At 61.6% G+C, this 27,849-nt stretch overlaps 1 protein-coding gene across 5 annotated transcripts in view; it reads right to left on the reverse strand.

Moving 5' to 3' along the window:
- RUNX1 (RUNX family transcription factor 1) overlaps positions 1-27,849 on the reverse strand; it is a 193,375-nt gene that overhangs the window by 31,471 nt on the left and 134,055 nt on the right. For 2 of the 5 annotated variants that reach the window (XM_059686393.1, XM_059686394.1), the window contains 2 exons: positions 27,301-27,405; positions 5,407-5,598 (listed from right to left, as the gene is read on the reverse strand). The exons of 1 other annotated variant lie outside the window; for it this stretch is intronic. In XM_059686393.1, the coding sequence (XP_059542376.1) occupies positions 5,407-5,598; positions 27,301-27,405 (297 nt within the window). The remainder of the gene's footprint in view (positions 1-5,406; positions 5,599-27,300; positions 27,406-27,849) is intronic. 2 more of the 5 variants (XM_059686395.1, XM_059686396.1) reach the window with 1 other exon arrangement.

Here is a 27,849-nt window from a genome sequence, read left to right on the forward strand (position 1 = left end):
TAGGAAAGAGGCCACGGCCTCAATAACGCCGTGGGAAGTGTGGTCCGAGCCCCGTGAACACGGGAAAGCGTGTGTGCTGCACGGCGCCTGGAGCATGGGCGGTGGCTGGTGGCGGCGGCTCCACGAGGGGCCGCGTGTGAAGGACCGAGCTGTGAGGCGCCTGGAAAGGCGGCATGGCACCTGGGGCGTGGCCTGCGTGTGGGTCAGGACGCCTGTCCACACACAGAGTGAGAGCCAGGGCGGCCGCCACCCCGAGTGGGGAGTGTCCACCGGTGCGGCCAGTGGCCACGGCCAGGGGGGAAGCCAGGGCCTGAGGGCTTGGATAAGGGAGGAAACCAGTCCTAGCTTTCTCCCCCGCTCCCCGCTTTGCTGAACGTCAACAATGCAGTTCACTCACAGGAGCTTTCCGACCGTCCCCTGAACTCGCAGTGCATGTGGCTCCAGCCACGGGCAGGGAACACGGCACCGGAGCCGCAGGCCCGCCCCAAGAGGTCCTCGCCTCTCAGTGGCACCGTCCCGCCTGCTGGGAGGGGGCGGGGCAGGACCCAGCTGTGGCCTGGGGGCGCCTACCCCCCACCCCGCTCCGCGTCCCTTCCTCTGCTTCTCCTTCTCTTCCTCCCCCTGCCCCTCCCTCCTTCTTACATGCATTGATGTACCTTCATTTATTCATGGGAACACACCTGGCTCAGGCTTGCTTTTAGGGTGAGATTCTGATGCTGACCTTGAAAGGCCCTTGAACTTGCCACCCCCAGGTAAGAGTTATTTTTTACATCGTCCACTTGGCCTGTTTACAGCCCGTCTCAGAGGTTGATTCCTGGCACTCGGAAGACTTGACTCTGGGTCACCGCTAAATGGCCACCCATAGAGTATGTGTGAGGGGTCATGTGCTGGGTTACAGGGTGACAGCCTCTGCTTCCGCGGCAACCAGCAGTCCCCACCCCGGTTTGCTTTTGAACTTTTAGAATTGCTGGGGGGCGGGGAGGGAGAGAGAAAGGGGAAGGGAAGGAGAGGGGAGAGAGAAAGAGAGAGAGAGTGAGGAGGAAGAGGGGGAGGGGGAGGAGGAGGGGGAGGAGGAGGAGGAGGGGGAGGAGGAAGAGGGGGAGGGGAAAGAGGAGAGGGAGGAGGAGGAGGAGGAGGAAGAGAAGGGGTGCCATGCAGTTTGATGTTTCCCTGCCAAGCCTGGAAGGGTTTGGTGGCTCCTCCTGTGGGAGAGGGGAAGCCCTACTTCCTCAGGTGGACCCAGCAGACGCAGGTGATACGCGCAGCCCCGTGTGGCTGAGGCACAAAGTCGACCCCCACCTCACAGAGCTCACAAAGGACACGGTGTCTTCAAAGTAACTTTCCCTTTTGGGGAGAATCACTGCCCAAACAGAAGTCCCTGGGGAGACTGAGTATCGGGCAATGGCTGGAAAGGCAGGGTCCCGCCCGCCCCTGGGACTCCCAGAGCCCCCAGGCCGAGCGATGCTGCCCGGGTTGGGGGGTTTAGGGGGTAAAGGAGGCTCTGGTCCGATGGCCCCCGAGGGAGGCCCGCCCATGTGGGAGGCCGGGCGGGCCCCCCGACACGGTGCACACTCGGCCTGTGCCTCGCCCGCCCCTCTCCTCCTTCCGTGGCTCCTGCGGGGAGTGAGTTACGTTTGCTTTTCTCGCCGCCTCTGGGAACAAACGCTCAGGGCCCAGAGGGGACATTTATTGCGTGTCCGCCCGGAGCCCGGCCCCACAGTCATGATGAGCACCGTGACGTCTAATGATCACAGAACACACTCACTGCAGGACCTCGAGACGGACCGGCAGCCCGGCCGCTCACCCACCGCCGCTGTCCACGGGACGCGCCTGGACACGGGCCGGCCCTGCGTCTCGTCCGTCCTGGATCCTGACGTGTGAGCCCAGGGGGACCCGCCAGCCCGTTGGGACCGGCCTGTCGCCAGGAAGGTCTGGGCGTAAGGTCCTGGAGACATTGGGCAGTGGTTAACCTCAAGTTCCGATGGCCTGTCTGCCAACCACACCGCGGGCTGTGGCGAGGATGGCGCGATGGACAGAAAGCCCGACCCGGGGGATGCGTCCCAACGGGCCAATGAGAGAGCCAGACCCGTGCTGTGGGGCTTTGGGCAACACACACGGGAACATTCGCAGCCTCTTGGTTCTGTGGTTTTGACCGTCTGCCCCTGCAGGTCTGTCCCATCCCCGTTTCCCGACAGGAGGGGGTTACGCAGCCCCAGGGTGGATCCCCGAGTCGAATTCTTAGTCACCCATTTGGGCTGCCTGGAGCCGCCTTGGGGGGCGCGAGGGGCTGTGTGTGCTGGACGTCGGACGCAGTGCCTTATCTTCCCAGGACCTGCCCCATCTCAGCCTTGAAAAGGGCGTCCCTTCCCTTCCCTTCCCGCGGCTGCCTACGAGCTCTGAAGCTCACGGACCATCCTGACGCGCATGAACGCGCCGCCGTGGCAGCACGGCCGTCCGAGAGGTCAAGGTCAGACCCGGTAACCGAGGAAGCCGAACGTAACCTCAGCCCTTTCATAGTCCCCGCCTCATGGCACACACGGTGGTTTGGCGGCAGGCACCCGGCCCCTCCTCCTGCACCTCGCTCCGATGGCCCGAGGTGTCTGCTCTGAGTGATTCTCAGCCACGTCGATTCTAGATAAAGGGTGTCCCAAAATTCACGCAAGATTTGAATTTTGCGTGAGCATTAACAACAACAAAAATAAATAAAAGCCTCATTTTACTTGGTTTATTGAATCAGATTCTAATATCTGCTGCCCTTTGATGTCAATCACTTCAATTTGATAAGCATGACCAAGTACCAATGATGGCCCAGGAGCAGGGACAATGAAGACCAATGAAGACCACGGCTTTGTGTCTGTGCCAGCAAAGCCATGGAGGCCATTTACCCAATGTGCTATTCCATACATAACCCTAGACTGTATACTTTAGGAATCAATAAAAAATTTACAATTTTTAATTATAAGCCTGTATTTTCTATCAAAATTACTTCTTGCGTGAATTTTGGGACACCCTTTAAATCTCGGCGTCGTTGTGTCTCCGAGAGACTTTCTACCGACAGAGTCCAAGGGACAGGGTGCCCATCTCAGCGAAGTCCCAGCAGAGCCGGGGTCCCCAGCCTCTCGTCAACCCATGACCTCTTTGCGCCCCCACAGCTGACACGTCCACGTGCCGGAAACACGTACGTGTAGACAGTCACGGCCACACCCGGCTGCCCCGACCACTGCGGCCAGGTCAGGGAGAGCCACGACCCACGCCGATTTTCACGTAAAGGATCTTCTGAAACAGTACAGACGCCCGGGGGCTGAGCCGGGAAAAGAACCCTCTCCCACCTGCTGAGAGCAGAACGGAGGTCTGGAAAGAGACGCTACTATGAGGACCCCGTCAACGCCCTGATTCAGGGGGGAAGCCCCAGGGGCCTCGGGGCATAAAAGCACCTTCTTATAGAAAACACAACAGGAAGGAAAGGCGTCTCAGGGAGATTCCAGGGGCTCTTCGTTTTAGACGCTGTCCCTACAGGCCCGTGCAGCTGGGTGGCTAAGCATCATTCGGACAGAAAGCGCATCGGCGATCTAGTTGCACCTGCAGAGGAGCGCTGCGCCCGTGGGCCGCCAGCAGCGCGTTCCTAGTGCTCAGACGCTGCTGAAGTGAGAAAGCTTTTCGAAGGAACAAGGACGGGTTAGGGTCCGGGAGCCGACGACAGCCCGTCCGCAGGGCTGCTGCTGGCAGCGCCGGTGCCCAGAGCAGGGACTCACCCGTCTCCTTTCCTTTCTGGTCAAAGGGCCCGTCTGGTGGGGAGGGAAGTCAGATAGGGTCGCTCCTCGCCACAATCCTGTCAGCAACGCTGGCTGCGTGGGGACAATGTCTGCTCGCCCCCGTGGCTGAATCCCGTTGCCTTTAAAAACGCTGGCAGGGTCAGCAGGGAAGGCCAACCCCGTGGATCAGCCTCGCGGTGCACGTGGCCAGCGATGCCACGAGAGATAAGACGACGAGGTGACACAGGGCGTCCCGAGGAGGACAGGGGCGGGTTTAAATGGCCCTAAATGCAGACCCAGGCGTCGCCCCGAGAAGGTCATGCTACTTGGAAGGAAAGTATCATTTCCCACGAACCCATCCTCTCGGCCTGGACGAGCCGTCCACCGAATGCACCGCGTCCTGGCGTTGGAAGAAATCGAGATGCACATTTTGGACGGGTGTCCATCACTAGGAAGCACCGGGAAAGCCACGGCACCAGGGGCCGCTTCCGAAACACGCCTGGGACACACCTGTGGCCGAGGCGGCCCCGCAGAGTCACGCTTGCGGTTTCTGTCTGTCCACAAGGGGCTGCTGGACAGACAGGCCACCCAGCAGCCCTGAGCACGGTCACTTCCGGGAAACGTCTGGGAATTTGACACTCAAAGGAAAGAGCCTCCTCGGAGACACAAGTGTGAGAGCCCCCCCCCGCCCCCCCAATCTGGCTCTGTGCACAACGGCCGCACGCCTCCTGGGAGTGCACGTGCTAACCCCGAAAGGAAGAGCATCACCCCGAAAACCCTGCAGGTCTCAGGTCCCCCCACATCCCACCGCGCGACCGACACAGAGGCGACGCCGGGAAGTGGCTCTGCTGCAGGAGGACGAGCTGCCATCCAGACCGGTCGCAGCCCTCCCCGCAGGCGCGGCCTCTCTCCCTTACCGGCGGACCAGCCTGCACGCTGGGAAGGGCTCTCCCTGGGCCACTCGTCTGCACGCGGCCTGCTCCGCCCGGGAAACGGTATCGCAGGGCAAACACTCGCTGACGTCAGCGGTCCCGCAGCGTCAGCGAGCTGGGTGCGCTATCTCACTTGGCACGGTGGGCGCTGGGCAATTGTGTTCCGGTGCTGTTGCCATTGCCAGCTCACTAGCCCTGCGGGGTGCGGGCAACCTGCCTGCTTTATTGATTGCAAATTTACTGATTGCAAATAACACCTCTGCCGTGACGGCATCCGAACAGTCCTCCTATTTATTTACATTTTCCGAAGAGCGGATCTCGGAAACAAGCCCCCAACGGACGCTGGAGACAGTAAGCACTTGAGACAGCCTGGCCTGCACCGGGCTTGGTGTGTGTGCGTGCGTGTGCGCATGTGTGTGGATGTGTGTGCACATGCGTGTGTCTTCCAGCCTAAGGGGCAGGTAAGGAAACGGCACCGCTAATCAAACTAGCATCACCTGCACGTGTCTCTCCACAGTCCACATCCCAGGGAGCAGTGCCCTCGACCTGGGGCCTTGTGACCATGTCGTCGGACTCCACAGGCCTGGGCAGTCCGGGACCGCGTGTCCAACCAGCGCCCGGGCTGCTGGCCTGCGGACCCTCTGAGCACAGAAGCGAAGCCAGGACGGGTGGGGCCGGGTGCTGCCGGGGGCGAGGTGGGCAGGGGCGGCCCAGGTACTTACCCTGCATCTGACTCTGAGGCTGAGGGTTAAAGGCAGTGGAGTGGCTCAAGGAGGCGCGCGGGTTGGGTGTGGGGGCGGGGTGGTGTGGGCTGACCCGCATGGCCGTGCGCCGCAGCTGCTCCAGTTCACTGAGCCGCTCGGAAAAGGACAAGCTCCCCGGCTTGGTCTGATCGTCTAGTTTCTGACGATGTCCTATTATGGGGGGGGGGGGGAGGCAGGGAAGGAGGGAGGGAAGAGATCAGAACATGTATTGTGGATCTTCTGAAGTTGGGGGTTTTCTTGTCCTTCCCCTCCCTCTCCCCTCACCCCCGTGGGGCAATTTGGGAACACTGTCCCCACAGCAGCCTGGGGCCCCCTCTGTCACGCGGCCACTAGGCGCTCCCCCGGCCTGGGCTCCACGGCCTGGACCCCCTGTCTCCGCAGGGAGGGGAAGGGGCCTCAGGGCAGGCGGTGGCGGTGAGGGCAGGAGGGAGGCACAGTGATTGCTGGCTCTGGGCCACGTGCTGGGGCTCAGTGATGGCGGCGGCAGCGGTGCCTCCTGGGGCGTGAACTCAGCGGCTCCTCACTGCGCACCACCCACCGGCTTTTCAGCAGCAGTGGATGCCCTGGAGCCCGGGCACGCCCCTTGAACAGGAAGCGGGGTGTGGCGAACCCCAGCCCGGGTGGCCAGGCTTCCTGGTAAGGGCACCGCCCCGCAGCCCCCCTCACTCTCCCTCCTCGCCAGCCTCCTGGGAACCTTTCCTTCCCGAAGCCGCTGCCCAGGTGCGGCTCCCAGAAGGAACCTACCGGAAGGTGCGGCTGGGGCCTGCGCCAGCCCAGCACTCCCCCAGGCCGGGCCCTGGAGCCCAGAGGTGCCACCGGCAGCCGGGACCAGCTTCCCAGGGGACCCAGGAACCCCAGGGGGGGTGGCCCTCAGTGTCGGTAGGGACAGTGCGCGTCCTTGCTGGCCCCTGGTCTAAATCACTGCCCCCAGGACGCAGGGAGCAGAGGCCACTCACGCAGGCCAGGCCAGGAGGGTGGGACCTCCTGTTCCCTCCAGAGGCCCCTCAAAATGCGTTAAAGTGGAGACTCGGGCCTGGAGGCCGACGATGCTCCATGTACGCCCCGGCCCTGTGGTTCCCACAGACTCGCTGCTGGTTGGTTTCACCGCCCGTGGCTGTCCAGTGGCCTGAAGAGAAGCCCGAAGGAGCAGCTTGCTTGTGGCCACACCCACGTTCTCGTTCACCTGCCCGATCCTCGGTGAGAAGGGGGTCCCTGAGCCCGCACGCCCCGTGGCCCAGCCGGGAGAGGCAGGGGGTGTGTGTGTGGGGAGAAGATGAGGGGATGGGGAGAGAAGGGCATTTCAGCCTGGCTCCCGATCGCTAAAATTACTAAGTTAAATTTCGTGGCGCCCTAGTTGGTGTGGCTCAGTGGATAGAGCGTCAGCCTGCGGTGGACTGAAGGGTCCCGGGTTCAATTCCGGTCAAGGGCACAGGCCCGGGTTGTGGGCCCAGTCCCCAGTGAGGGGCGTGCAGGGGGCAGCCGATCCATGGTCCTCTCTCATCATGGATGCTTCTATCTCGCTCTCCCGCTCCCCTCCCCTCTGAGATCAATTTGAGAAAACGTTTCACGGCTGGTGTAATGGTCCCGAATGCCCGCGGCCTCGCTTCCGCCCGCCGCCCGGCCCCTGGGCACAGCTGCCGCGGCTCAGATTCCAGAGCCGAGAAAGGCCCACTCTCTGCGGCGACTGCCCTGCCCCGGCCCGCCTGGAGGAGGGAAGACACGCCAGCACAGCGTTTGTGCGGCTCCCGCGGACGCTCCCTCTTCACGTGTCACCAGGCAAATCCGGACGCTGATTCAGCCCCCAGCCCACAGCGCCCGCCCCACACCAACAGCCGAGCCACCCAGCCCGGCCCACGTGGGCGAGGCCTGACCAGCGGGTATTTTAGGCCCTGGCCTGGCGGGCGAACGGCTGTGGGGCCGGGTCCCGGAACAACCCGTCATCCCCTCTGAAGCACAGAAATGTCTTTCTGGAACGTTCTATTCCAGTCAATCGCGGACGGAGTCATTCAGCATCTCTGGAGTTCCCTGACTCCTCCCTCCCCTTATCTTCCCAACACATTCTTGGCTCCCTGATGATCCCCCTGGAGAATCTAACATTTTCTTCAGAAAAACCGACAGTTCCAGCTCCAGGGCTGCTCGGAGCATCACAATCTGGCCCTTTCAAACCCGGAGCGGGACCTGATGCCTGAGGGGTCAGGGGGGACAGAGGGCCACCAGGGGTCAAGGGGGGGCAGAGGGCTGCCTGGGGGTCAGGGAGAAAAGAAGGGGGGCAGGGGGCAGGGGGGGTCAGAGGGGCATGGGCGGGCAGGGGGCAGAGGGCCTGGGGGTCAGGGGGCAGAGGGCCTGGGGGCCAGGGGGCCAGAGGGCCTGGGGGTCAGGGGGCCAGAGGGCCTGGGGGCAGGGGGCATAGGGCCTGGGGGCAGGGGGACAGAGGGCCTGGGGGTCAGGGGGACATGGGGGGCAGGGGGCATAGGGCCTGGGGGCAGGGGGACAGAGGGCCTGGGGGTCAGGGGGACAGAGGGCCTGGGGGTCAGGGGGGCAGAGGGCCTGGGGGTCAGGGGGCAGAGGGCCTGGGGGTCAGGGGGACAGAGGGCCTGGGGGCAGGGGGCAGAGGGCCTGGGGGTCAGGGGGACAGAGGGCCTGGGGGTCAGGGGGACAGAGGGCCTGGGGGCAGGGGGCAGAGGGCCTGGGGGCAGGGGGCAGAGGGCCTGGGGGTCAGGGGGACAGAGGGCCTGGGGGCAGGGGGCAGAGGGCCTGGGGGCAGGGGGCAGAGGGCCTGGGGGTCAGGGGGACAGAGGGCCTGGGGGTCAGGGGGACAGAGGGCCTGGGAGCAGGGGGCAGAGGGCCTGGGGGTCAGGGGGGCAGAGGGCCTGGGGGCAGGGGGCAGAGGGCCTGGGGGTCAGGGGGGCAGAGGGCCTGGGGGTCAGGGGGACAGAGGGCCTGGGGGTCAGGGGGACAGAGGGCCTGGGGGCAGGGGGCAGAGGGCCTGGGGGTCAGGGGGACAGAGGGCCTGGGGGTCAGGGGGACAGAGGGCCTGGGGGTCAGGGGGACAGAGGGCCTGGGGGCAGGGGGCAGAGGGCCTGGGGGTCAGGGGGACAGAGGGCCTGGGGGTCAGGGGGACAGAGGGCCTGGGGGCAGGGGGCAGAGGGCCTGGGGGTCAGGGGGCAGAGGGCCGGCACCAGGATCGGGAGGATTCTGCCTCAGAAAGAATGCCAGCTGGTAGCGGAGGCACAGAGCTTTGCAGCAGGTTTGGTGCCAGTTCCCATGAACCTGTCCTCGGGCGCCCAGGGGTGTTGTTGAAGAACCCGTGTCGGGGTCCAGGGGTGGCCCCGGGCACGTGTGTGCTGAATACATGGCACGCGGCGTTTTGAAGGAAGGCCATGCATTGTGCCCGCCGCAGCCGCACGCTTGGGGACCAGGCGCCACCAAGAAACCAAACACAAACACGTCACTTCAGCTCAGTCCCCTGGCCAGGCCCAGCGGGCCCTCCTGTCCCGTGTGATATGCGGTGGGTATGTTACACCTTCACATATAACGCAGCATGAAGGCTATAATGAGGATGTTAGCAGGACACACATGATCTATACATGTTTACATATCACCCAACGTGCTGTAAACGTAAGGAGCTTAACTTCCCTCCCCAGTCTCTTCCCATATCTTTAAGCCAAGAGCACAGCACGAGGTTGGGGTTCTTCAGGACGGGGTGGGGGGGCGGGGTGGGGGAAGGGCCAGAAGTCAGCCTTCTGTTTGAACGCACGGGTGGGAGGTGCAGTGCCGAGAAGTTATGGCATTTACCCGCTGTCACCCAGCCACCGAGAAAGAGGGCAGGTCTGAAAACACCCTCTCCCTCACCTTCTCCCACCGCATGCTCAGCGCACGTAGACACCCCGAATTCTGCGAACCCCGAGTGCACAGAGGGAGAGGCCCACGGTGGTGCATAGCAGGCGCAGGGACATCGGGCGCTCCCCGCCCCCAGGTCCCGCTCTGTCCCCCTGCTCAGAGGACAGGAGCCAGAGCCCACTGCGAGGGCAGCCAGCTGAGTCCCCCTGCTGAGTGGCAGTTGCGGGGAGCGGCCCAGAATTTGGATTCTGCTCAGGGGCAGGGGCTGCGCTGGCCCAGGAGCATCCTGGGAGCTGGGAGTGCGGGGGCCACTCCTCCCCATGGCCCTGCACCTTCAACGTGCTTCTCATTTGCTCTGGGGTGGAAACGAAAGCACCAAATACACCAGCACTGTGCCCAGACCCAGGCCCACGGCACCGGGGGCTGAGCGTGTGGTGATGACACCTGGTCTTTCTCCTAATTTCCGGATCCTTCGATGCACGCTGGCCACTGAGAACGCCAAGGTCAGGCCGGGCAGGGACTGTCGTTCCCACCCTCACTGCGAGGGTCTGGGAGTCGCAGTCACAACGCTCAGGCTGAGCTCTCAGGTGAACCCGGGATTCTCAGGGGGAGGCCTCTGAGCCCACCAGGATGGGGGTGCACGCTGAGGCCCCGGGGAGCTGGGCTGTCTGCCTGGAGGTTGACTCTCTGTTTCTAAACCTCCTGTGGACAGGGCGAGTCTCTCCATCCGTAGCCTCCTTATCTGGCAGCCTGGGGTTAGGGGCTACGGGGTTCCTCTACGCATCGCACAACTGCACCCGCCGATCAGCCACTCGGCTGGTTCCACCGGACGACTCTCAGCACAGGCTTCTCGGACAGGACAGCGTCATACAGCATTAGGCTCTCAAAGCTCCCTCCCTCCCTCCCTCCCTCCCTTCCCCTTCCTCCCTCCCTCCCTCCCTCCCTTCTTCTTCCTTCCTCTCTTTCTCTCTTTCTGTTTTTCCTTCCTTTTTTCAGGCAAATGCCTGGCCTTTGGGAGCCAGTCCCAAGCCCCATCGGCCTGATCCCACCAGGTCTTCAGCTCCTGGACTCCACCCGCCCCCCTCCCCGCTGGTGACCCCCTGCTGCGGGCCGGGACACCCCCAGTGCACCCTGAGAGCACCCTCCCCCCCTCCCCCCTGGTGACCCCCTGCTGTGGGTGGGGACGCCCCCCAGTGCACCCTGAGAGCACCCTCTCCCCTCCCCGCTGGTGACCCCCTGCTGCGGGCGGAGATGCCCCCCCCCAGTGCACCCTGAGAGCACCTTCTCCCCCCTCCCCGCTGGTGACCCCCTGCTGCGGGCGGAGATGCCCCCCCAGTGCACCCTGAGAGCACCCTCCCCCCTCCCCGCTGGTGACCCCCTGCTGCGGGCCAGGCCTCCCCCCAGTGCACCCTGAGGGCACCCTCCCCCCTCCCCGCTGGTGACCCCCTGCTGTGGGCCAGGCCTCCCCCCAGTGCACCGAGGGCACCCTCTCCCGCTCCTGCTCTTCCCTTTAGACAGTCACTCGTGGCCTGGGACACGGGGATCCTGTAGCTGCTCCTCCCCCCCCCCCCCAAGCCTGCCCTGAGCAGACCTGCTGCCTGAGCGACTGGGACAGCCCTTCTGCGTGTGCCCCCTCCCACTGCCTCTCGTGGCGGCGTCCAGGCCGAGCGGCCCTTCGCGCTCCTGCAGACCAGCTGGGCAGCTGTCGGGGCAGCAGCGGAGAGAAAGCCACGCTGCCGAACCTAACCCAGGGCGCATGTCCCGGCTCCTCTTACCGGTTAGAAAATAACGGCCCCTCCCATCATCGGCCAGAGGACCGCAAGCAGGAGGTCCCCATCACCCACCCGTGAACTTCAGCCCCACCCACGCGCCTGTGCAGGGCACTGTCCCTGCGCTCATGCCCGCCCGCCTCCCACAGGCAGGTAAGTCAGTGAGCGGTGGGTGAACCCACTGGGATGCGCTCCTTCCAGGCGGCGTGCTTCCACTTGGGGATCTTAGACACGAAGCTTCACCCCTGAGGACCAGGCACACCAGGGCTGGGATGAGCTTTGGCTCCTCTGGCAGGTGGCGACAGGCCACCATGTGACCGCCAAGTCTGCCTGTACACGGGGCTTCCCCATCCCGAGTCCCCCCAAACCTCGGCCAGCAGTGGCCCCTCACGAGGCATGAAGGGCACGTTTTAGAGGTCAGGCTGGCCTTTGGCTGAGCCTGTTTCTAAGGTGGATCCCCTCCTTGAAACCAGAAGGCAGATGGTAGGCGTTCCCCACCCCGCTCCAGCCACACGTCTGGTTGCTGTTGCTGCTGCACGCCTGCCTCAGGGCCTTTGCACGTGCTGTTGGCCCCGAATAATCTCTCCTCGGATACCGGGTCCTTCTACCCTTCACGCCTTTGCCTACATGTCATCTTGTCCCTGATGAGACTTGACTCCTATTCCAAGTGGCACACCGTCCCCAAGCTGCCCGATCCCCTTTGCTCCGGTTTCCTGCGTAGCACTAATTGACGTTACTTCTGGTCTGTCTGTGCCCCGTGGACTGTGAGCCCCAGGAGGGTGGGATCCTGTCTCCCTTTTCACAGCTGGGTCCCTAGCACCCGTAAGAGCACCTGCCACAAAACAGGCTCACTCAGCGGAGACGGAACAACCAAGACTGACGCAGGGGGTGCTCAGGTCCGCGGTGACTGGTGCCACCCCCCTGTCCTCATCAGACCGCAAGAGAGGAGACCGCGTTCAGGGCAAAAGAAGTGTGAGTGAAAGGTTTCGGCTAAAATGAAATGACAAGACTCAGAAAAACCACTTATAGAGGGGAAAAAAAGAACCGGTAACCAAACATACGGAGTTTCATGAATTGTCTGGAGTCTGCGAAACACACAGGCATGACCACAGCGTCCTCGGCCACGGGCTACGGCCACTGCTGGACACGCAGGAAGGGGAGGTGGAGAAGGCCACAGCCATGTTGTGAGGAAAGCCCGCTGGACCAGGGCCAGTCCTCCGCTCACACGGACTCCAGGGCTGCCCCGGGCCCTGCCCTCCCCGAACCACGTCCCCAAAGCTCAGGGACAAAAACAGAAGCAAAACTGAGCTCCGGCAGCTCATGCCGCAGTCACGGACAGCGGAGCCTTTCACTCACGCACGTGCGCTCCCTGAGCCGAAGCTCCCTGAAGCCAGAGACGAACCGGTGTCACGGTCGCCCTGGTGACCGCCTGTTGGTGCCCTGACTAAACGGGTAATTGCCGCTGAGGGTGAGAACCGCTGGGTGGCCCTCTGGTGCAGACGGCTCCCAAGTTCAAGGCTGTTTCTCCTCTCCCGGCCTCCAGTTCCCGCGACCATCGCCCTCCCTGGGAAGGGACTGTGGGGAAATCCCTGCGGGAGAGCAAATGAAAGAGTAGCCGAGAGTGGTAGCGGCGGGCACTGTGCATTGACTTCCCGGTACCTCCTGTCCCCACGGAGGGATGGACGGAGGGGTGGACAGAGGGACGGACGGAGGGACGGGCAGAGGGACGGACAGAGGGATGGACAGCAGGAGGGGTTGATGGAGGGTGACTTCCAAGGGTGGGTTTTGGAGGAGGTGGAGAGTGTGGCCTGGGGATGCTGACCTGCTTTTTATTTATTTATTCATTCATTTATTTACTTATTTTTTTTAAATATATTTTATTGATTTTTACAGAGAGGAAGGGAGAGGGATAGACAGTTAGAAACATCGATGGGAGAGAAGCATCGATCAGCTGCCTCCTGCACATCTCCTACTGGGGATATGCCCGCAACCAAGGTACACGCCCCTGACCAGAATCGAACCCGGGACACTTCAGTCCACAGGCCGACGCTCTATCCACTGAGCCAAACCGGCTAGGGATACTTACTTGTTTTTTTTAAATTTATTTATAAAATTGGTTGGGGTGACACTGCTCAACATGTTCATGCAGGTTTCATGTGTGGGTTTCCATGTTACAGGATCTGTATACGGCCCCGTGTGCCCGCCACCCAGAGCCAGAGCTCCTGTCCCCTCACAGCAGGCCCCCCCGCTCCACCCCCATCGGCAGCCACCACCCTGCTGTTGGTTGAACTGCTGGTCGGTCGGTCAGCTGGTTGGTCAGCTGAGCTCCGGTCGGGCCCCAGGGCAAGTGCTGAGGAAAAGGAGAGAATGACCCCGAGCCCCCAGGCTGCACCCAGGCCTCCTGCTGCCGGCACAGGCCTGACCCCTGCGGGTCTCCCCTCGCCCGCCCGCCCGCGCAGGGCACATGCCACGCATTCCTGGCCGAGGCGCAGGGCGGGCTCAGACAGGCCGGGAAACTGAGAGTCCCTTCCAGGCCGGTGGCGGTGCCGCAACAGGGCGGATGCGCGGATGAGCAAAGGAGGGCGCGAGCGAGTGAACGAGTCCCCTTTCCTGGGCACGTCTCATCCCTGAGCACCTCGGCTGACCTCGGCTGACCTGAGTGACCTCTGCCCCTGCTGACAGAGGTCAGAAGAGCCCTGCCCGTCCCTAGGAGCCTGCCCAGTGCCTGTCCTGGCAGCAGGGCCGGGGCCTCTGGTTCCCACGCTCTCTGGTGTCACGGGTGCCAGCTGGATGCCGGGCAGGCCTGTGGGAGCAGAAAGCCAGCCCAGGCCTGTGAGACGGCCGAGCGGGCCCCGCCGGTGCGAAGGGACCGGCACCCCGAGAACTCTGCCCCTGAATACCGACGTGTCTGGAAGCCAACGGCAGCCGGGGGTTGTTTCTAACAGACCGTGGCCCTGCCTCACACCACCACAGCACGTCCCCATCGCACACCCCCACTACACGCCCACCGCACGTCCCCACCTCCCACCCCCACTACACGCCCACCGCACGTTCCCAACACACGCCCCCACCGCACACCCCCACTACACGCCCCACTGCATGCCCCCACTACACGCCCCCACCGCACGTTCCCACCGCACGCCGTCCACCGCACGTCCCCATCGCACGTCCCCACCGCACACCCCCACCGCACGTCCCCATCACACGTCCCCATCGCACACCCCCCACTACACGCCCCCACCGCACGCCGTCCAGAGAATGCTCTTTGCCTCCTCGCCAGGCTGACCCCCGGCCCCTGTGGTCAGCACCCACCTCTGAAAGAGCCTCTGGGGGGCGGGGGGAGCCTTGTCCCCAGGTCCCTGCCCTTGGCGAGTGGCTCTCCTCTCGGGACTCCTAAAGGCCATGGCGGGTGATGAGAACAGGAGCCACCACCTGCCGGGCTGGGGAGGGGGGGTGCCTAGCGGGGAAAGTGCTATTTAGCCTCAGACTCAGGTGCCCGCTCACCCTGGTGACCCCTGAGCCAGCGAGGGCAGAAGGACGAGGAGGCTGCCCACACTTCCCTGGCCAGCCCGGCCACCGTCCTGTCCCAACCTCTCCACGTGGGGAAGGGACAGCCCTGCCCTCGCCCTCCGCAGGGACCCTGCCTGGGCCCAGCACCCCGCTCCTCCCCGCCAGGGAAGCGCAGGGGCCGCCTTTCCAGGGGGTGCCGTGCACTCGAACGCTCTCCTTTTCGCTCCGTGAACAGCCCTCCTCTGTGGGCACCTGGTGTGTGAAAGCCGCATCTCAGCTCCGAGAGCCCAGGTCGCGGCTTGAAGATGACGGAGCCTCTGCCAGGCCCAAGGGCCCCCCACGCCCTGCCCGGCTCTGGCCCCTGCCCCCCCACGCCCTGCCCGGCTCTGGCCCCTGCCCCCACCCCCCCTTTTAACCACTTCTGCTTCCTCCCTTTTCTCTGCAGCCTGCAGCCGCGAGACACAGTCAGGCTACTGTGCAGGTCTGCCAGCGGCCGGGGCCTCCCGAGGCCGCACAAGCTGGTTATTCTCCCGTGTTTCCCTTGGCGCAGGCCCGAGCGCAGTGAGTCAAACGGCAGGTATTAACTTTCAATAGGGAAGTGGTGTGGTCAACCAGAGCTGCTTGCGGCGAGATGGGGAGATAGCGGGCAGGTACCGCGGCGGCCCCGGACCGAGGAGGCCCAGGAGGGCGGCGGGAGGCAGGCCCACGCCACCCCTCCCCGCTGGCTGAGCCATCAGCCCGGGCCTCCGGGGCCTGCACGGCCGAGCACCGTGCGGCTCTAAGGGCGGCTTCCGTTTTTAAAGGCGCCAGCGCCACGGGCAGCCTCGTGGCGATCCCCCCACGCACGGCCTGGCCCTCTGGAGGGGACCTGCATTTCTCTCTCTGGCCGGCTTGGGGAGCGAGCAGATGCACCCCCTGCCCACCTCTTCCCTGGCTGCCCCCCCCCCGCCCCCCAGTCCCGGATCTCCGTCTCCCCGGGCTGGCAGTGGTTCCAGGCCCCGGGCTCTGGCTCCTCCTTGGCCAGGTGAGCGAATGATGTGGGAACCGGCAGTCGCTCCCATAGACACCAAGTCCCACTGTTAGAAGCTGAAAAGGGTCGTGAAATCATCAAATCCCCCCCGCCCCCCCCCCCCTCATTCTGCAGATGGGGAAACAGGTTCTGAGAAGGGCCGAGGGCCACTGGGCCTCAGAGAGCCAGCCTGGGCCAGAACCCGGGTTCCCAGGCCGCTGGCCCTCCACTGTGGCCGCACCCTAGCCCAAGGCTCAGGATTCTTTCCAGTTCACAGAGCGGCCTGTGAGCCCAGCCCCCGAGACTCAAATTTCAGCCTTTTCCAGTTCCTCCTCCCGGCCTGGCTCCTGTTTATTTTCAGACGCTGAATCACCCAGGACGTGGCAGGGTTCCTCAGACCTGCTCCCCGGTGTCCGCGTCTGCCCGGCGCGGCCTCAGGGCCTCAGGGCCTCGGGCACCGTCACCCCCAGCAGCTGCACTGGCTGCCTCGGGAGCCCTGGGAACCTGGCACCGAGGCCCAGGGGTGTCCCATTTCACCCCGACATCTAACCCAGAAATCTCAGGCCAGCAGCATATGTAAAAGCCACGGGCGGAAAACAAAGCGAGTAAAGACGCACGAAGCAGGCGGCCCCAAGACGTTCCATGCTGCGCGAACCTCTCACGGAAAGAAAACGGGATCAGAGTCACGCAGACGAGATGGCATTTGGTTTGGGAAGAGAAATCGTGCGAAAAGAGGACGCGGCTCTTCCCGCTGTCCACGCTGCTCCCTGCCTCCCTCTGTCTGAGCGGGCGCAGCGGGAGGGAAAGAAGACGCCAAGGCCAAGCTCTCCTAAGGCAAAGGGGAGACGGCAAAAGCTCGGGTAGCTGGGGGTTGACCGGATGCCTTCATTTCTTTTTCTACCATTTTCTTCTCATCAACCCCAGCAGCCACAATGAGATGAAATCTGCCTCCGAGAAACCCATAACATTTTATTTGAGACCCCTCAGATTTTCATATGACACATCCAATAATAAATGTTTCCATTATTTTCCTATCATCTAATTACATAGCTATTATCTAATGGGCAGACCGTCTACAGGGTGGCACAAGTGGGTTTACTATTGTGACTATGGGGAACATAGTTTATTTTTCTATTATTATTTATCAATTATTGTGTTATTGTGACGCGACCATAGCCGACTATGGCCCACCCCTGTGGATGACCTCAGTTCCTTCAAACAACTCCCTGCACAGGCACAGCTCGGATCACCACCCCGCCCTTGCGGATGGCGCGGTGGAAGCTTCTAGATGCTAAGAGCCTTGCCAGGTCCCACAGCAGCAAGAGTGCGAACGCTCGGCTAAGACACAACTAACTACATTTGGACAGAAACCTTTGTTTGAAAGAACACCTTTCTGCAAGGAAGCAGGGCCCCAGCGAGGAATGAGTTCTCGGCTCGGTGCTTCAGTATTTGGGTTTAAGAACTGGGAGGGTGGAAGGAAAGGAGAGAAACAAGCCCTTATTGTATTGTATTCTGAGCCCAGGGTTTTTTAAAGTTGGCACCGGCAGCTCTCTGGCCCCCACCTGGGCAGAGTCCCAGGAGTTTCCTGGGGGAGGGCCGGCCTGCGGGGGGGAAGGGGAGGATGCGGGAGGGGGGGCCGGCCTGGTCCCGGGCATGTGCTTTCCCAGCAGCTGATGTGTGAGGGCCCCTGTGTGTCAGGCGCCATGGCCCTTCATGCTGCCTGCACCAGCCGCTCCCCAGTAAGGGTGCATCTTCCTGGTTTTACCCGAGGACGCTGAGCTGGGGGCGCTGCTCTGGTCACGGAAGAGAGGAAGGCTGAATCCAGCAGCCAGCTTCCCGCCAGCGCCCCCCCCCCCCCCGCCCCCGCCAGGTTGCCTCTCAGGCTATCGCATTCAGTCCTCATCCCCCCTGAGGGAGGCATCCCCAAGCCCACACTGCAGACAGGGACATGGACACGCAGGCAGGGAGAAGCAGGGGCTGGCTGGCTGGTCCGGCTCCAAACACGGCCTCGCGGCCTCAGGCCCAGGCCCTGCCTCGTGTCTGGAACTGGGGCTCCGCCCTGCTGGCGATATCGGAAATGACCGCCACCATGTCACTATGCTTACTCTTCAGCTCTTCAAGATGGGTGAGTTAGAAAGATCATAAAACCACCGTCAAGTCCAACAAAAACAAGGTGATGTCAGGGGCAAATCCAAAAAGGACCATCCATGTACTGAGCACGGAGGATCTTACTTATTTCAGATATTGACTTTCTATCCACAACCAGAGGACAGATCACCCCCAAGCCACGGGGAACCAAACCAAACCAAACCAAACCAGACAAACCAGACCAGACCAGACCAAACCAAACCAACAAACATCGCCTCAGGTGATCGGCATTTGGTCCAGAACAGGACGCCTTCACTGGCAGCCTCCGTTTACGCCGATACCTGCTCTCCGGGGCCCTGCGTCTACGTAAGTCACGGGAGTAAAACCCAGGCCTGGCCATTCCCCTGCCAACGGGGTGGAGGGAGCAAGCAGACCCACCCGATTGCACTCCTTAAAACAGAAAAAGGCAAACAGAAAAAAACGTTGCTTTCGGAACTTAAATTTCTTTTTACCTTGTCCTTCGATTATAAATGTGCCTCCAGAATGTGTAGCTGCTGGCTGGAGTGAATGATTTTTAATCCTCACCCTAGGGCAGCGGTTCTCAACCTGTGGGTCACGGCCCCTTTGGGGGTCGGACGACCCTTTCACAGGGGTCGCCTAAGACCATCGGAAAACACATATATAATTACATATTGTTTTTGTGATTCATCACTGTGCTTTCATTATGTTCAATTTATGACAATGAAAATACATCCTGCATATCAGATATTTACACGACGATTCATAACAGTAGCAACATTACAGTGATGAAGTAGCCACGAAAATAATCTTATGGTTGGGGGTCACCGCAACATGAGGAACTGTACTAAAGGGTCGCGGCATCAGGAAGGTTGAGAACCGCTGCCCGAGGGTATGTTTTTCCATTGATTTCTAGAGAGAGTGAAAAGAAGGGAGAAGCGAGGGGGCGGGGGGGAAGAGACACGTCGATGGGAGAGAGATGGGTCGGTTGCCTCCCACACTCGTCCCTAATGGGGACGTGCACTTGACTGGGAATCGAACCCACGACCCTTCTGTCCGAGGGCCGATGCTCTAACCAAGAGCCAACCGACCGGCGAGAGTGTCCTTTCCTAGGAGCACCACAGGCCCAGGCGGACCTGGGACGGACGGAAATAAAACCAGGCTCAGCCGCGCTGCGAAAAGCCACTTCACATCCGGCCGCGCCCGCGTCGCCCTCGGTGCTGGTCGCTCAGGTTCCGCCCAATTGCCGCCTCTTTACTGCCAACCCCTCGCGGCAGCAAAGCCAACCTGGGAAGCAAACTGCGCAGCAGGAGATGCGGGGCGGGAACACGCGGGGCGGGAACACTCGGGGCGGGAACACGCGGGGCGGGAACACGCGGGGCGGGAACACGCGTGTGCAGCTCGCGCCCACGAGCTCAGCATCGGAGCCGGAGCTTCTCCTGCAGGGATTTAAACGGCCCCCGCCACCGTGCTCCGCGAGTGGGCCTCCCCGATGCAGTTCTCTCAGCGACTCGGCTGCACAGGGAAGAACCGAAGCCTCTGGTGAAATCCCAGGAAGGTTTTTGTCGTTTTTCAAAGTGAGAGATGTCAGTGCTCACGTGTGGGCACAGTCCTGAGTCCGCCCCTTGCCGGAGGCCGGCGCTGTGAAGTGCCAGGGCTGCCAGGCGCCGTCAGTGATCCACCCGGCATCCGCCCAGCCGTGGGCGCCCACTCGCGTGGAGCTGCGCGTGGAAGCAGGCCCCTGTTCCTGCAGCTGCCAGGCCCCCAAGGCCGCGCTTAACTGCTCCCCTAACGCAACCAGATGGCAGCGTGGGCCTCACTTAGCTGCTCCCCAACCACGGTGGGGAGGGGGCTGCTCTCAGGCCACAGGTGGGGTTGGGGGTCGCCGACCACGGGAGCAGCGCCGGCATGAAGGATCCCCAACGCTGTGCAGTGATCCCCGGGCCACCGAGTGTCTGTGAGGGGCAAGGAGAAGGGGCTCCCAAACAGACACCCCCACATGTGCAAAAAACAAACAAAAACCCCAGCCAACCAACCAACCAACCAGAAACCCACCCTGAGCAGCTGCGGGCACGTGGCTTCAGGAACCCCGAGGGCGGCCGAGCGCCTCTCTAAGCTGCAAAGCCTGGCGGTGGCTGGCGGTCCCGGCTCCCCTGGCCCACGCAGGTGAGCTGCCCTCGTCTGAACCCCAGGAGAGCGGCACGTCTTGTGTCCGTCTTGTGTCTGTGTTCTAGAACTTGTGGAAGCGCCTCACCCTCAGCCACATGCATATTTTGGAAAAGGCCTACTTGGTGGATGGCAAGTACCACCGGCATCCAACGCTGCTCACACAGAACCCCGCCCCCGCCCCCTCCCCCGGGTCACCTTCACCGTTGGGAGGCCAGGCCATGGGCACACAAGGGACCCCCGGAAAAGAAACTGCACCACTGAACTGGGGCTAAATACAAAAGAAACTGGAAAAAATCAAAATACATAAATGTTTAAACAAACATCTAAAAGGCTATGTTATGCAGCTTCATGAATTTTTAAGCTTCGGCTTCACAAATCTTCTCTCTTTAGCGTTGCCTTATGGCCAAGAGTTTCGGGCCTCTGCCCAGCTCCCCAAGGCTCCTGTGTCCCAGGCGTGGTTCCCACCATCCACGGGGGGCCCCACTCAGCCTCCCACCCCGCACGACAGCCACCATCCCTGTGGAGGCACAGCCAGGCCCGCACCCCCGGGTGGGTCACCCACACAGTTAGCAGGTGCCCCAATGCGGACCCCAACCCCTGAGATTACGAGTGGATGGCCAGGAGCCATGGATGCAGGAAATTGAGTGCGCTACTCAGAGCCAGGTAACTTAAAAAGCAAACGACAAAAGCCCTTTAAACACTGGCAGTGAAGCAAGTGACTCCTCCAGTCCGGCCGGGGTGGCGTGGACAGGCTAATGCGCTAGGAAGGCGAGGCCGCGGAGCCCGGCCTCCCAGGCCCTGTGGGTGGGAGCCGAGGGTTTTTCTGACGTTTCTTGTTCCCCTTCGAGTGGGAACTCGCGAGAGGCGACCTGGCTCCATTGCCGAGTTTGACCGCAGAGGAAAGGGGTGAGAGCACTGACTGCCTGCGTGCACACCCCTGGCCAAGGTGCCGGCATGAAACCCACGACCCAGTTCAGGGCCCAGAGACCTTTCACATGTTTCAAAATTGAGAAACGAAAAGCCTAAATGCAGACAGGAGTTTTTCCTTTAGCCCTTCATACAGTAAGTTGTCGCAAGGGCTGTGATAGAGAACTTAGTTCTCTACCTCAGTGGGGTGGCACTGGGCGGTGTGGCACTGGGTGGTGTGGCACTGGGTGGTGTGACACTGGGTGGTGTGGCACTGGGCGGTGTGGCACTGAGCGGTGTGGCTCTCGGTGGTGTGGCACTGGGTGGTGTGGCACTGGGCGGTGTGGCACTGGGTGGTGTGGCACTGGGTGGTGTGGCTCTTGGTGGTGTGACACTGGGCAGTGTGGCACTGGGTGGTGTGGCTCTCGGTGGTGTGGCACTGGGTGGTATGGCTCTCGGTGGTGTGGCTCTCAGTGGTGTTGCACTCGTTGCTGTGGCACTGGGTGGTGTGGCACTGGGTGGTATGGCTCTCGGTGGTGTGGCACTGGGTGGTATGGCTCTCGGTGGTGTGGCACTGGGTGGTGTGGCTCTCGGTGGTGTGGCACTGGGTGGTGTGGCTCTCGGTGGTGTGGCACTGGGTGGTATGGCTCTCGGTGGTGTGGCACTGGGTGGTATGGCTCTCGGTGGTGTGGCACTGGGTGGTGTGGCTCTCGGTGGTGTGGCACTGGGTGGTGTGGCTCTCGGTGGTGTGGCACTGGGTGATGTGGCTCTCGGTGGTATGGCACTGGGTGGTGTGGCACTGGGTGGTTGAGCATCGACCTATGAACCAGGAGGTCATGGTTCGATTCCCCGTGAGGGCACATCCCCGGGTTGTGGGCTTGATCCCCAGTGTTGGGCGTGCAGGAGGCAGCCAATCAATGAGTCTCTCTCATCACTGATGTTTTTTTTTCTCTCTCTCTCCCTCTCCCTTCCTCTCTGAAATCAATAAAAATATGTTTAAAAAAAAGATACACTTCAAGCAAAGTGACAATGACCGATAGTTAAATCCAAGATTACAGACCCATGAAGTCGCCTGGCCTTCCGTTGGCCGTTCAGGAACACCTGACACAAACATCCCTCGCACGGCCTCCGTGGAGACTCGCCAAAGGGGCCTGGACTGCTCACCTGGTGGCCACCTGTCGCACGACTCCTGCAGCCGGCACGGGCGGAAGGGGTGAAGGGGTGTGTGCTATGCACCCCCCTCAGGTCCCCATGGATGCCCGGCCCCCCACGTGGACCCCGCAGGGACAGACACGGAACCGCATCGAACGTGTGACAGCGTGGCTGCCTGCTGCCCCAGGGAACACGCGATCCCTTCCCGTCAGCACAAACGCGACCGCTGCCAAGGCTGCGAGCTCTGCTTTCTCCGAGGAAACGGTACTTGAAGCAGAACCGTATTGACAAACTCTCCGCATCAGACATTTCTGAAACAAAGTTCAATCCGGTAGCTCAGGGAGTAGCTGGTGCGGTTCCCAAAGGCAGACGGCGCCTGCGGGTCCCGCGTCCGGCTGCCCTGGCAGTGCCGCTGCCTGACCCCGTGACCTTGGCGAGGGCCTCCATCCCCCTGGCTCAGCCTCCCCCGCCTGCTCTGGCGAAGACTGCATCAGCGCCTGTGCCAGCGCGGTGAGCGGTGCTGGGCAAACAGCACGGGGGCTGCCATTATTATCAGGAGTTTTCATGATTAAGAGAAAATAACTTGGTGAAAATAACTGGGATACGTGTCTTCAGTTGAGACAAACTTGCCCTCTACCTTATACAGGTCCCGTGTCCCCTCCGTGCATCCACGATGGGCTTGCTATTTGCGCTCAGAAGCGTAGAAGAAAATGGCTTCGCTGCTGCTGAATCTCAACGCAGCCCTTCGCAAAGCGAGTGAGTGACGGGCACCAGGCCTTCAGGCGAATGATCTGGACTGTAACTCCCTATTTAAAAACAACGTTGGCTGGCCTAACAGCAGGGCCGCGGGAAACAGCATATCCCAGAGCCCCAGCCGTTACCCGGCCCCGGGCTCCCAGCGCCGTGGCTGTGACCGACTCCTTCCACCCCAGGGCAGACGTCACCCCAGAAATGGCCAATGTTTGTTTTATTAACCTTTTCCGTTTTTAATTGGGTTACTCAGTGTTCCAGATGTAACAGACTCCTGGCTAGACAGGTGACGGCTCATGACATCAGCGTGACCGTCTACACCCCACAGCACGGGGACGCCCCCCAGCCCCCGCCACGGGGTCAGAGAGGCGCCCACGGCTCGCTCTCCCCACCCTCTGCCCAGCAAAACACCCTCCGGCCCAGGACCGAGCGGAGGCGCACGTTCAAGTCCTCTCGCGGGGCATCTGCCCGTCAACACGACGCACTACAGGCACACGGACTGAATGACAGACGCACGGACCAAGCCGGAGGTTTTAATCAGGTCCTACAAATGTAAGACGTAAGCCCGGCCGGCGTGGCTCAGTGGTTGAGCGTTGACCTATGAACCAGGAGGTCACAGGTCAATTCCCGGTCAGGGCACATGCCCAGGTTGCGGGCTCGATCCTCAGTGGGGGATGTGCAGGAGGCAGCCGATCCATGATTCTCTCTCATCATTGATGTTTCTCTCTCTCTCTCTCCCTCTCCCTTCCTCTCTGAAATCAATAAAAAAAAATACTAAAAAAAAAAAAAAACACACACACCAAAAAACTATTTGACTTGGCCGTGCCAGGCCATTCTACAAGAATTACCCAGAACCCCCAGCACCATAATGAGAAGGACATTGGGGGTCTTGTAATCATAGACGTGACGCTGTCCGGGCCTCCTGATCTACATGCAGGGACCTTTCAGCACCACATCCGAGGTGACTGTGAATCAGCCACAATGTCCCAGACACAGAACAACCTACGTGCCTATCGATGGGTGGATGGGCAGATGGGTGGATGGATGAAGAAAAGGCAGTGATGAGTGTGTGTGTGTGTGTATGTGTGTGAGAGTGTATGTGTGTGAGTGTGTGAGTGTATGAGTATGTGTGTGTGAGTGTGTGTATGTGTGAGTGTGTGTGTGTATGTGTGTGTGTATGTGTGAGTGTGTGTGTATATGAGTGTGTGTATGAGTGTGTGAGTGTATGTGTGTGTGTGAGTGTGTGTATGAGTGTGTGAGTGTGAGTATGAGTGAGTGTGTGTATGAGTGTTTGAGTGTGTGTGTGAGTGTATGTGTGTGTGTGAGTGTATGAGTGTATGTTTGTGTGTGTGTGTGGGTGTATGTGTGAGTGTGTGTGTGAATGTGTATATGTGAGTGTGTATGGATGTGTGAGTATATGTGTGTGTGTGTGTGTGTGTGTGAGTGTGTGTGTGAATGTGTATATGTGAGTGTGTATGGGTGTGTGAGTATATGTGTGAGAGTGTGTGTGTGTGTGAGTGTGCGTGTGAATGTGTATATGTGAGTGTGTATGGGTGTGTGCGTATATGTGTGAGTGTGTGAGTGTGTGTATCGCACACAGTGGGGTATTACTCAGCCAGGAGAAAGAAGGGAATCCTGCTATTTGCCAGGACACGGATGGCCCTCGAGGGCATTGTGCTGAGTGAGATGGTCCGACAGGCAGAGCAGCGCTGTGTGGCCTCACTGCGGAACCTGGAGAACGGAGCTCGGAGGCACAGGGAAGACCGGGGCTGCCAGGGGAGGGCGGGGGGCGGAAATGAGTGAAATTGGTCACAGGGTACACACTTCCGGTTAGAAGAGGACTAAGCCCTGGGCTGTGATGTACGGACGTGACTCTAGTGAACAGCGTGTGTTCAGTGTATACGTGACAGCTGCCAAAGAGTAGCTCTGAGAGCTCTCACCACACACACATGCACACACACACACACGTGGATGCACACACACTCGTACACACATGCACACATACATGCACACGTGCACACACCCACACATGCACACATACACACGTGCATGCACACACACGCGCGCACATACACACTCACTGAGCTGTGTGAGGCGATGCTGTGCTGACCGACTTCCTGTGATAAGCATGTCACAACATAAACGTGTACGCGGATCCTTTAGGAGACTTTAAACTACACACCATGTCGCTGACATCCCAATAAAGCTGCAAAACTTGTTAACTTTCTCTTAAAAAAAAAAAATAGCGGTGAGCAGAGCTTCATCAAAAGGAAGACGTTCCCACCGGACCCGAGGCGGGCAGACACAGCAGGAAAACCGCACGCGACGAGCAGCCACGGCCCCGCTCACAGCTGAGAGGACAGCAGCGTCCGGTCCCGGGCTGCCTCTGCCTTTTCCCAGAACCGCTGGGGAAACTGAGGCTGTGTCCCTGCACGGAGAGCACCTCTTTATGTCCGGCACATACGTGCTCATTTAACTTTCACTTCCAGGAAAGACGCCACACACAGGCGCCTCTCCGGGGGCCCCTTCGGCCAGCCCCGCGCCCTCGGCCACACTGGCTGCTCCTGGAGGGAGAGGCCAGGGCAGGCGAGTGGACGGCAGACCCCGGCCACCACCCCCCGCTTCCCCCGCGGCGGGCTCTGAGGAGGCCCCGCACCGTCCGGCTCCAACCACCTCTCAGGGCCTTGGGGGTGACAGCAGACACTGGCGAGGGGCACCCTGCCCTTGGTGACGGGCAGGAGGGCAGAGGGCGGGGTCTGTCGAGGGGCCACATGGTGTGAGCTCCCTCCTCCAGGCAGGCCGCCACTGGGCTGATCACTTCCGTCCGCCCGTAGAGAGAGACTCGACAGCCCCCGAGTGAGCCCCCCTAGGAGCGCATCCCCCTCAGTGTCCAGTCCTCCCCTCCCTCTGCCCCCGGGCCCTCTGCACCCCCCCCCCCACCGCCCCCGCCTTGCTGTCAGGTAGGCCGGCTCCTCTCTGGTCCGGGAGAGCCCCCGTCCCGCTCCGTGTAAAGCAGGTCACTGCTCATCCTGGCTTCGCCATTCCCACTTGGGAACCCTCCCGTGCCCCCGGGCGCCCCGGGGTTGGGGGGTCACTGGCGGTCCCTGCTTTTCACACCGGAATTGGAATAGGATGTCACCGAGCCCGGTTTCCTGGGTCTGGGCGGGGCCAGAGAAAGCTGCCGGGGAGAGAAGCTCAGATGGGAGGGAGCCCGGGAGGGTGGCACGTGGAACCGACAGGGCCGTGGACGAACACCGTGTCCCGGGGGCCGTCCTGGTGGGGGCCGTTTTCTGAGGGGCTCTTCCCACTCTGGGCACCGGGGAAGCTGAGGCAGGCCCTGGATGGTTCTAGCAGGGGAACAGCCGGCTAGGAGGCTGTGGCCGGGACCACGGGACAGACGGCCACAGGTGCTCTGAGCAAGGGTGACACGCAGGGAGCCACACCCAGGGCGGCCTCACGGCTCCCCCACAACGGAAGTCCTTAGAGGGCCCGGCCGGAGCGACGCCAGGGAGATGCAGGCGGGTGGGGGGCTCTCCAGGGCTCCCTGACCCCCCCGCCCCGTTCCTTCCCTGCCAGGCGCTCACGACCCCGTTCAGTCTCACACAACAGCGCTCAGTAGAATCCCTGTTCTGCAGACAGGAACCCGAGGGTCGGGGGGCTCCGTGACCTGCTGGCGGTGTAAGTGCCTGGACCAGCACCCCCCCGGTTTGTCCCCAGAGCTCAGGCTCCTTATCTCCGTGCCTCAGAGCCCAGCCTCCCTGCAGCTCAGCCTCCAGGACCAGGAAGCCCTGGTGCTGAATGTCCCCCCTGAGCAGAGAGATGAGTTTCCACCGGGGACCCCGATACTGTGAGGCACCCGGACTGGGCGGGGCCCCAGGCAGCGCCACAGATCTGGACGGGGAGCCGGGCCTCCACCCGGGAAGGGTGCGGCTTGGAAAAGAGTGTTACTCCCGTGTTTACCCCAAGATAGTCATTAAGTCACCAGCAAGACATCCCTCTGCAGACTAAACAACCCACTCCTTTTAAAATCTCTCCTCATAGGAGCTGTTTTTTTCGGTGCCATCTTTCTATATTTACCGGTTTCCCCCCTCCCCAACCCCAAAGCATCCTCCTACCCTCCCTTTCTCTATTTTAAACAATCCTGTAATAAGATTTCCATCTGTGCCACCCAAAGAAAACGGTCATTTTCATGGTTCCCATCTCCAGCCTTCACAAACGAATACAAAGCCAGCTCGGATGGGATCAGGCCCTTGTGGTCCACTCTGACCCCAGGCCTTTTCTCGGCCGCCCCTGTGCCTGCCCACGTCCATTCACTGTTTGTCTCTAATCCTGCTGGACTCCATGTACTGAGGGACTCGTGCTTCCTCTCCCGCAGCCCGACATGGTTCTGACATGCGCGTGAGTCGGCCTCGCCCCCTCTGCCCTCTGAGGACGTTTCAGAGAGAGCTCAGAGGCTGCCTCGGAGAGAGACAGCGTCAGAGTACAACTCCTCCCCCTGCAGGGGCCCGGCACGCATCCCCGCTGGCAGAGGCTGTGGCCACATCTGAGCGACGCCAGTGGGACCCAAGGACTCGAGGACACGGTCCCTGGCGCCCGAGCGTGCCCGCCGGTGGGCGTGCCAGCCCCGAGGGGCCCACTTACTTCGGGGTTCCCGGGGCCCATCCACGGTGATCTTGATGGCGCGGTGGTAAGTGGCGACCTGCGGCGGGTTTGTGAAGACGGTGATCGTCAGCGTGAAGCTCTTCCCTGCGGACAGAAGAGCAGGAGGATGAGCGGCGGCCGGCACGCACCTGCCGCGGGACGGACCGCGGACGTACCGCCCCGAACCCCAAGGTGCACGGCTTCAGCGCCGCCACGGCTTTCTCCCCCCGCCCTGGAGTGGGGCTTTGCTTAAGGTCTGAGCCGCTCCCTATGGTGACAGTGGGGCACAGCATACAGTGACAGCGCAAACGCTGCAACACTTCGCACAGAGGCAGCGCTTAATCCCCCATGAGCAACACAGGAAGGAGAGAGATCGGGTCTGTTTTCTTTCCAGGGGATGTGGGATGGGGTGGCCAGCTACCCACTCCTTCCCCACCCCCGCCTCCCCTTTTTATAAACTCAGGGCAAACGCGGGGAAAAGACCCCCAATCTGCCTTCAACTCTAGGGCTGCCTGTACCTCTAGGGTTCGGAGAGATGGAACCCCTAAG

The sequence above is a fragment of the Myotis daubentonii genome, chromosome 3, assembly GCF_963259705.1.
Source record: "Myotis daubentonii chromosome 3, mMyoDau2.1, whole genome shotgun sequence".
Lineage (NCBI taxonomy): Eukaryota > Metazoa > Chordata > Mammalia > Chiroptera > Vespertilionidae > Myotis > Myotis daubentonii.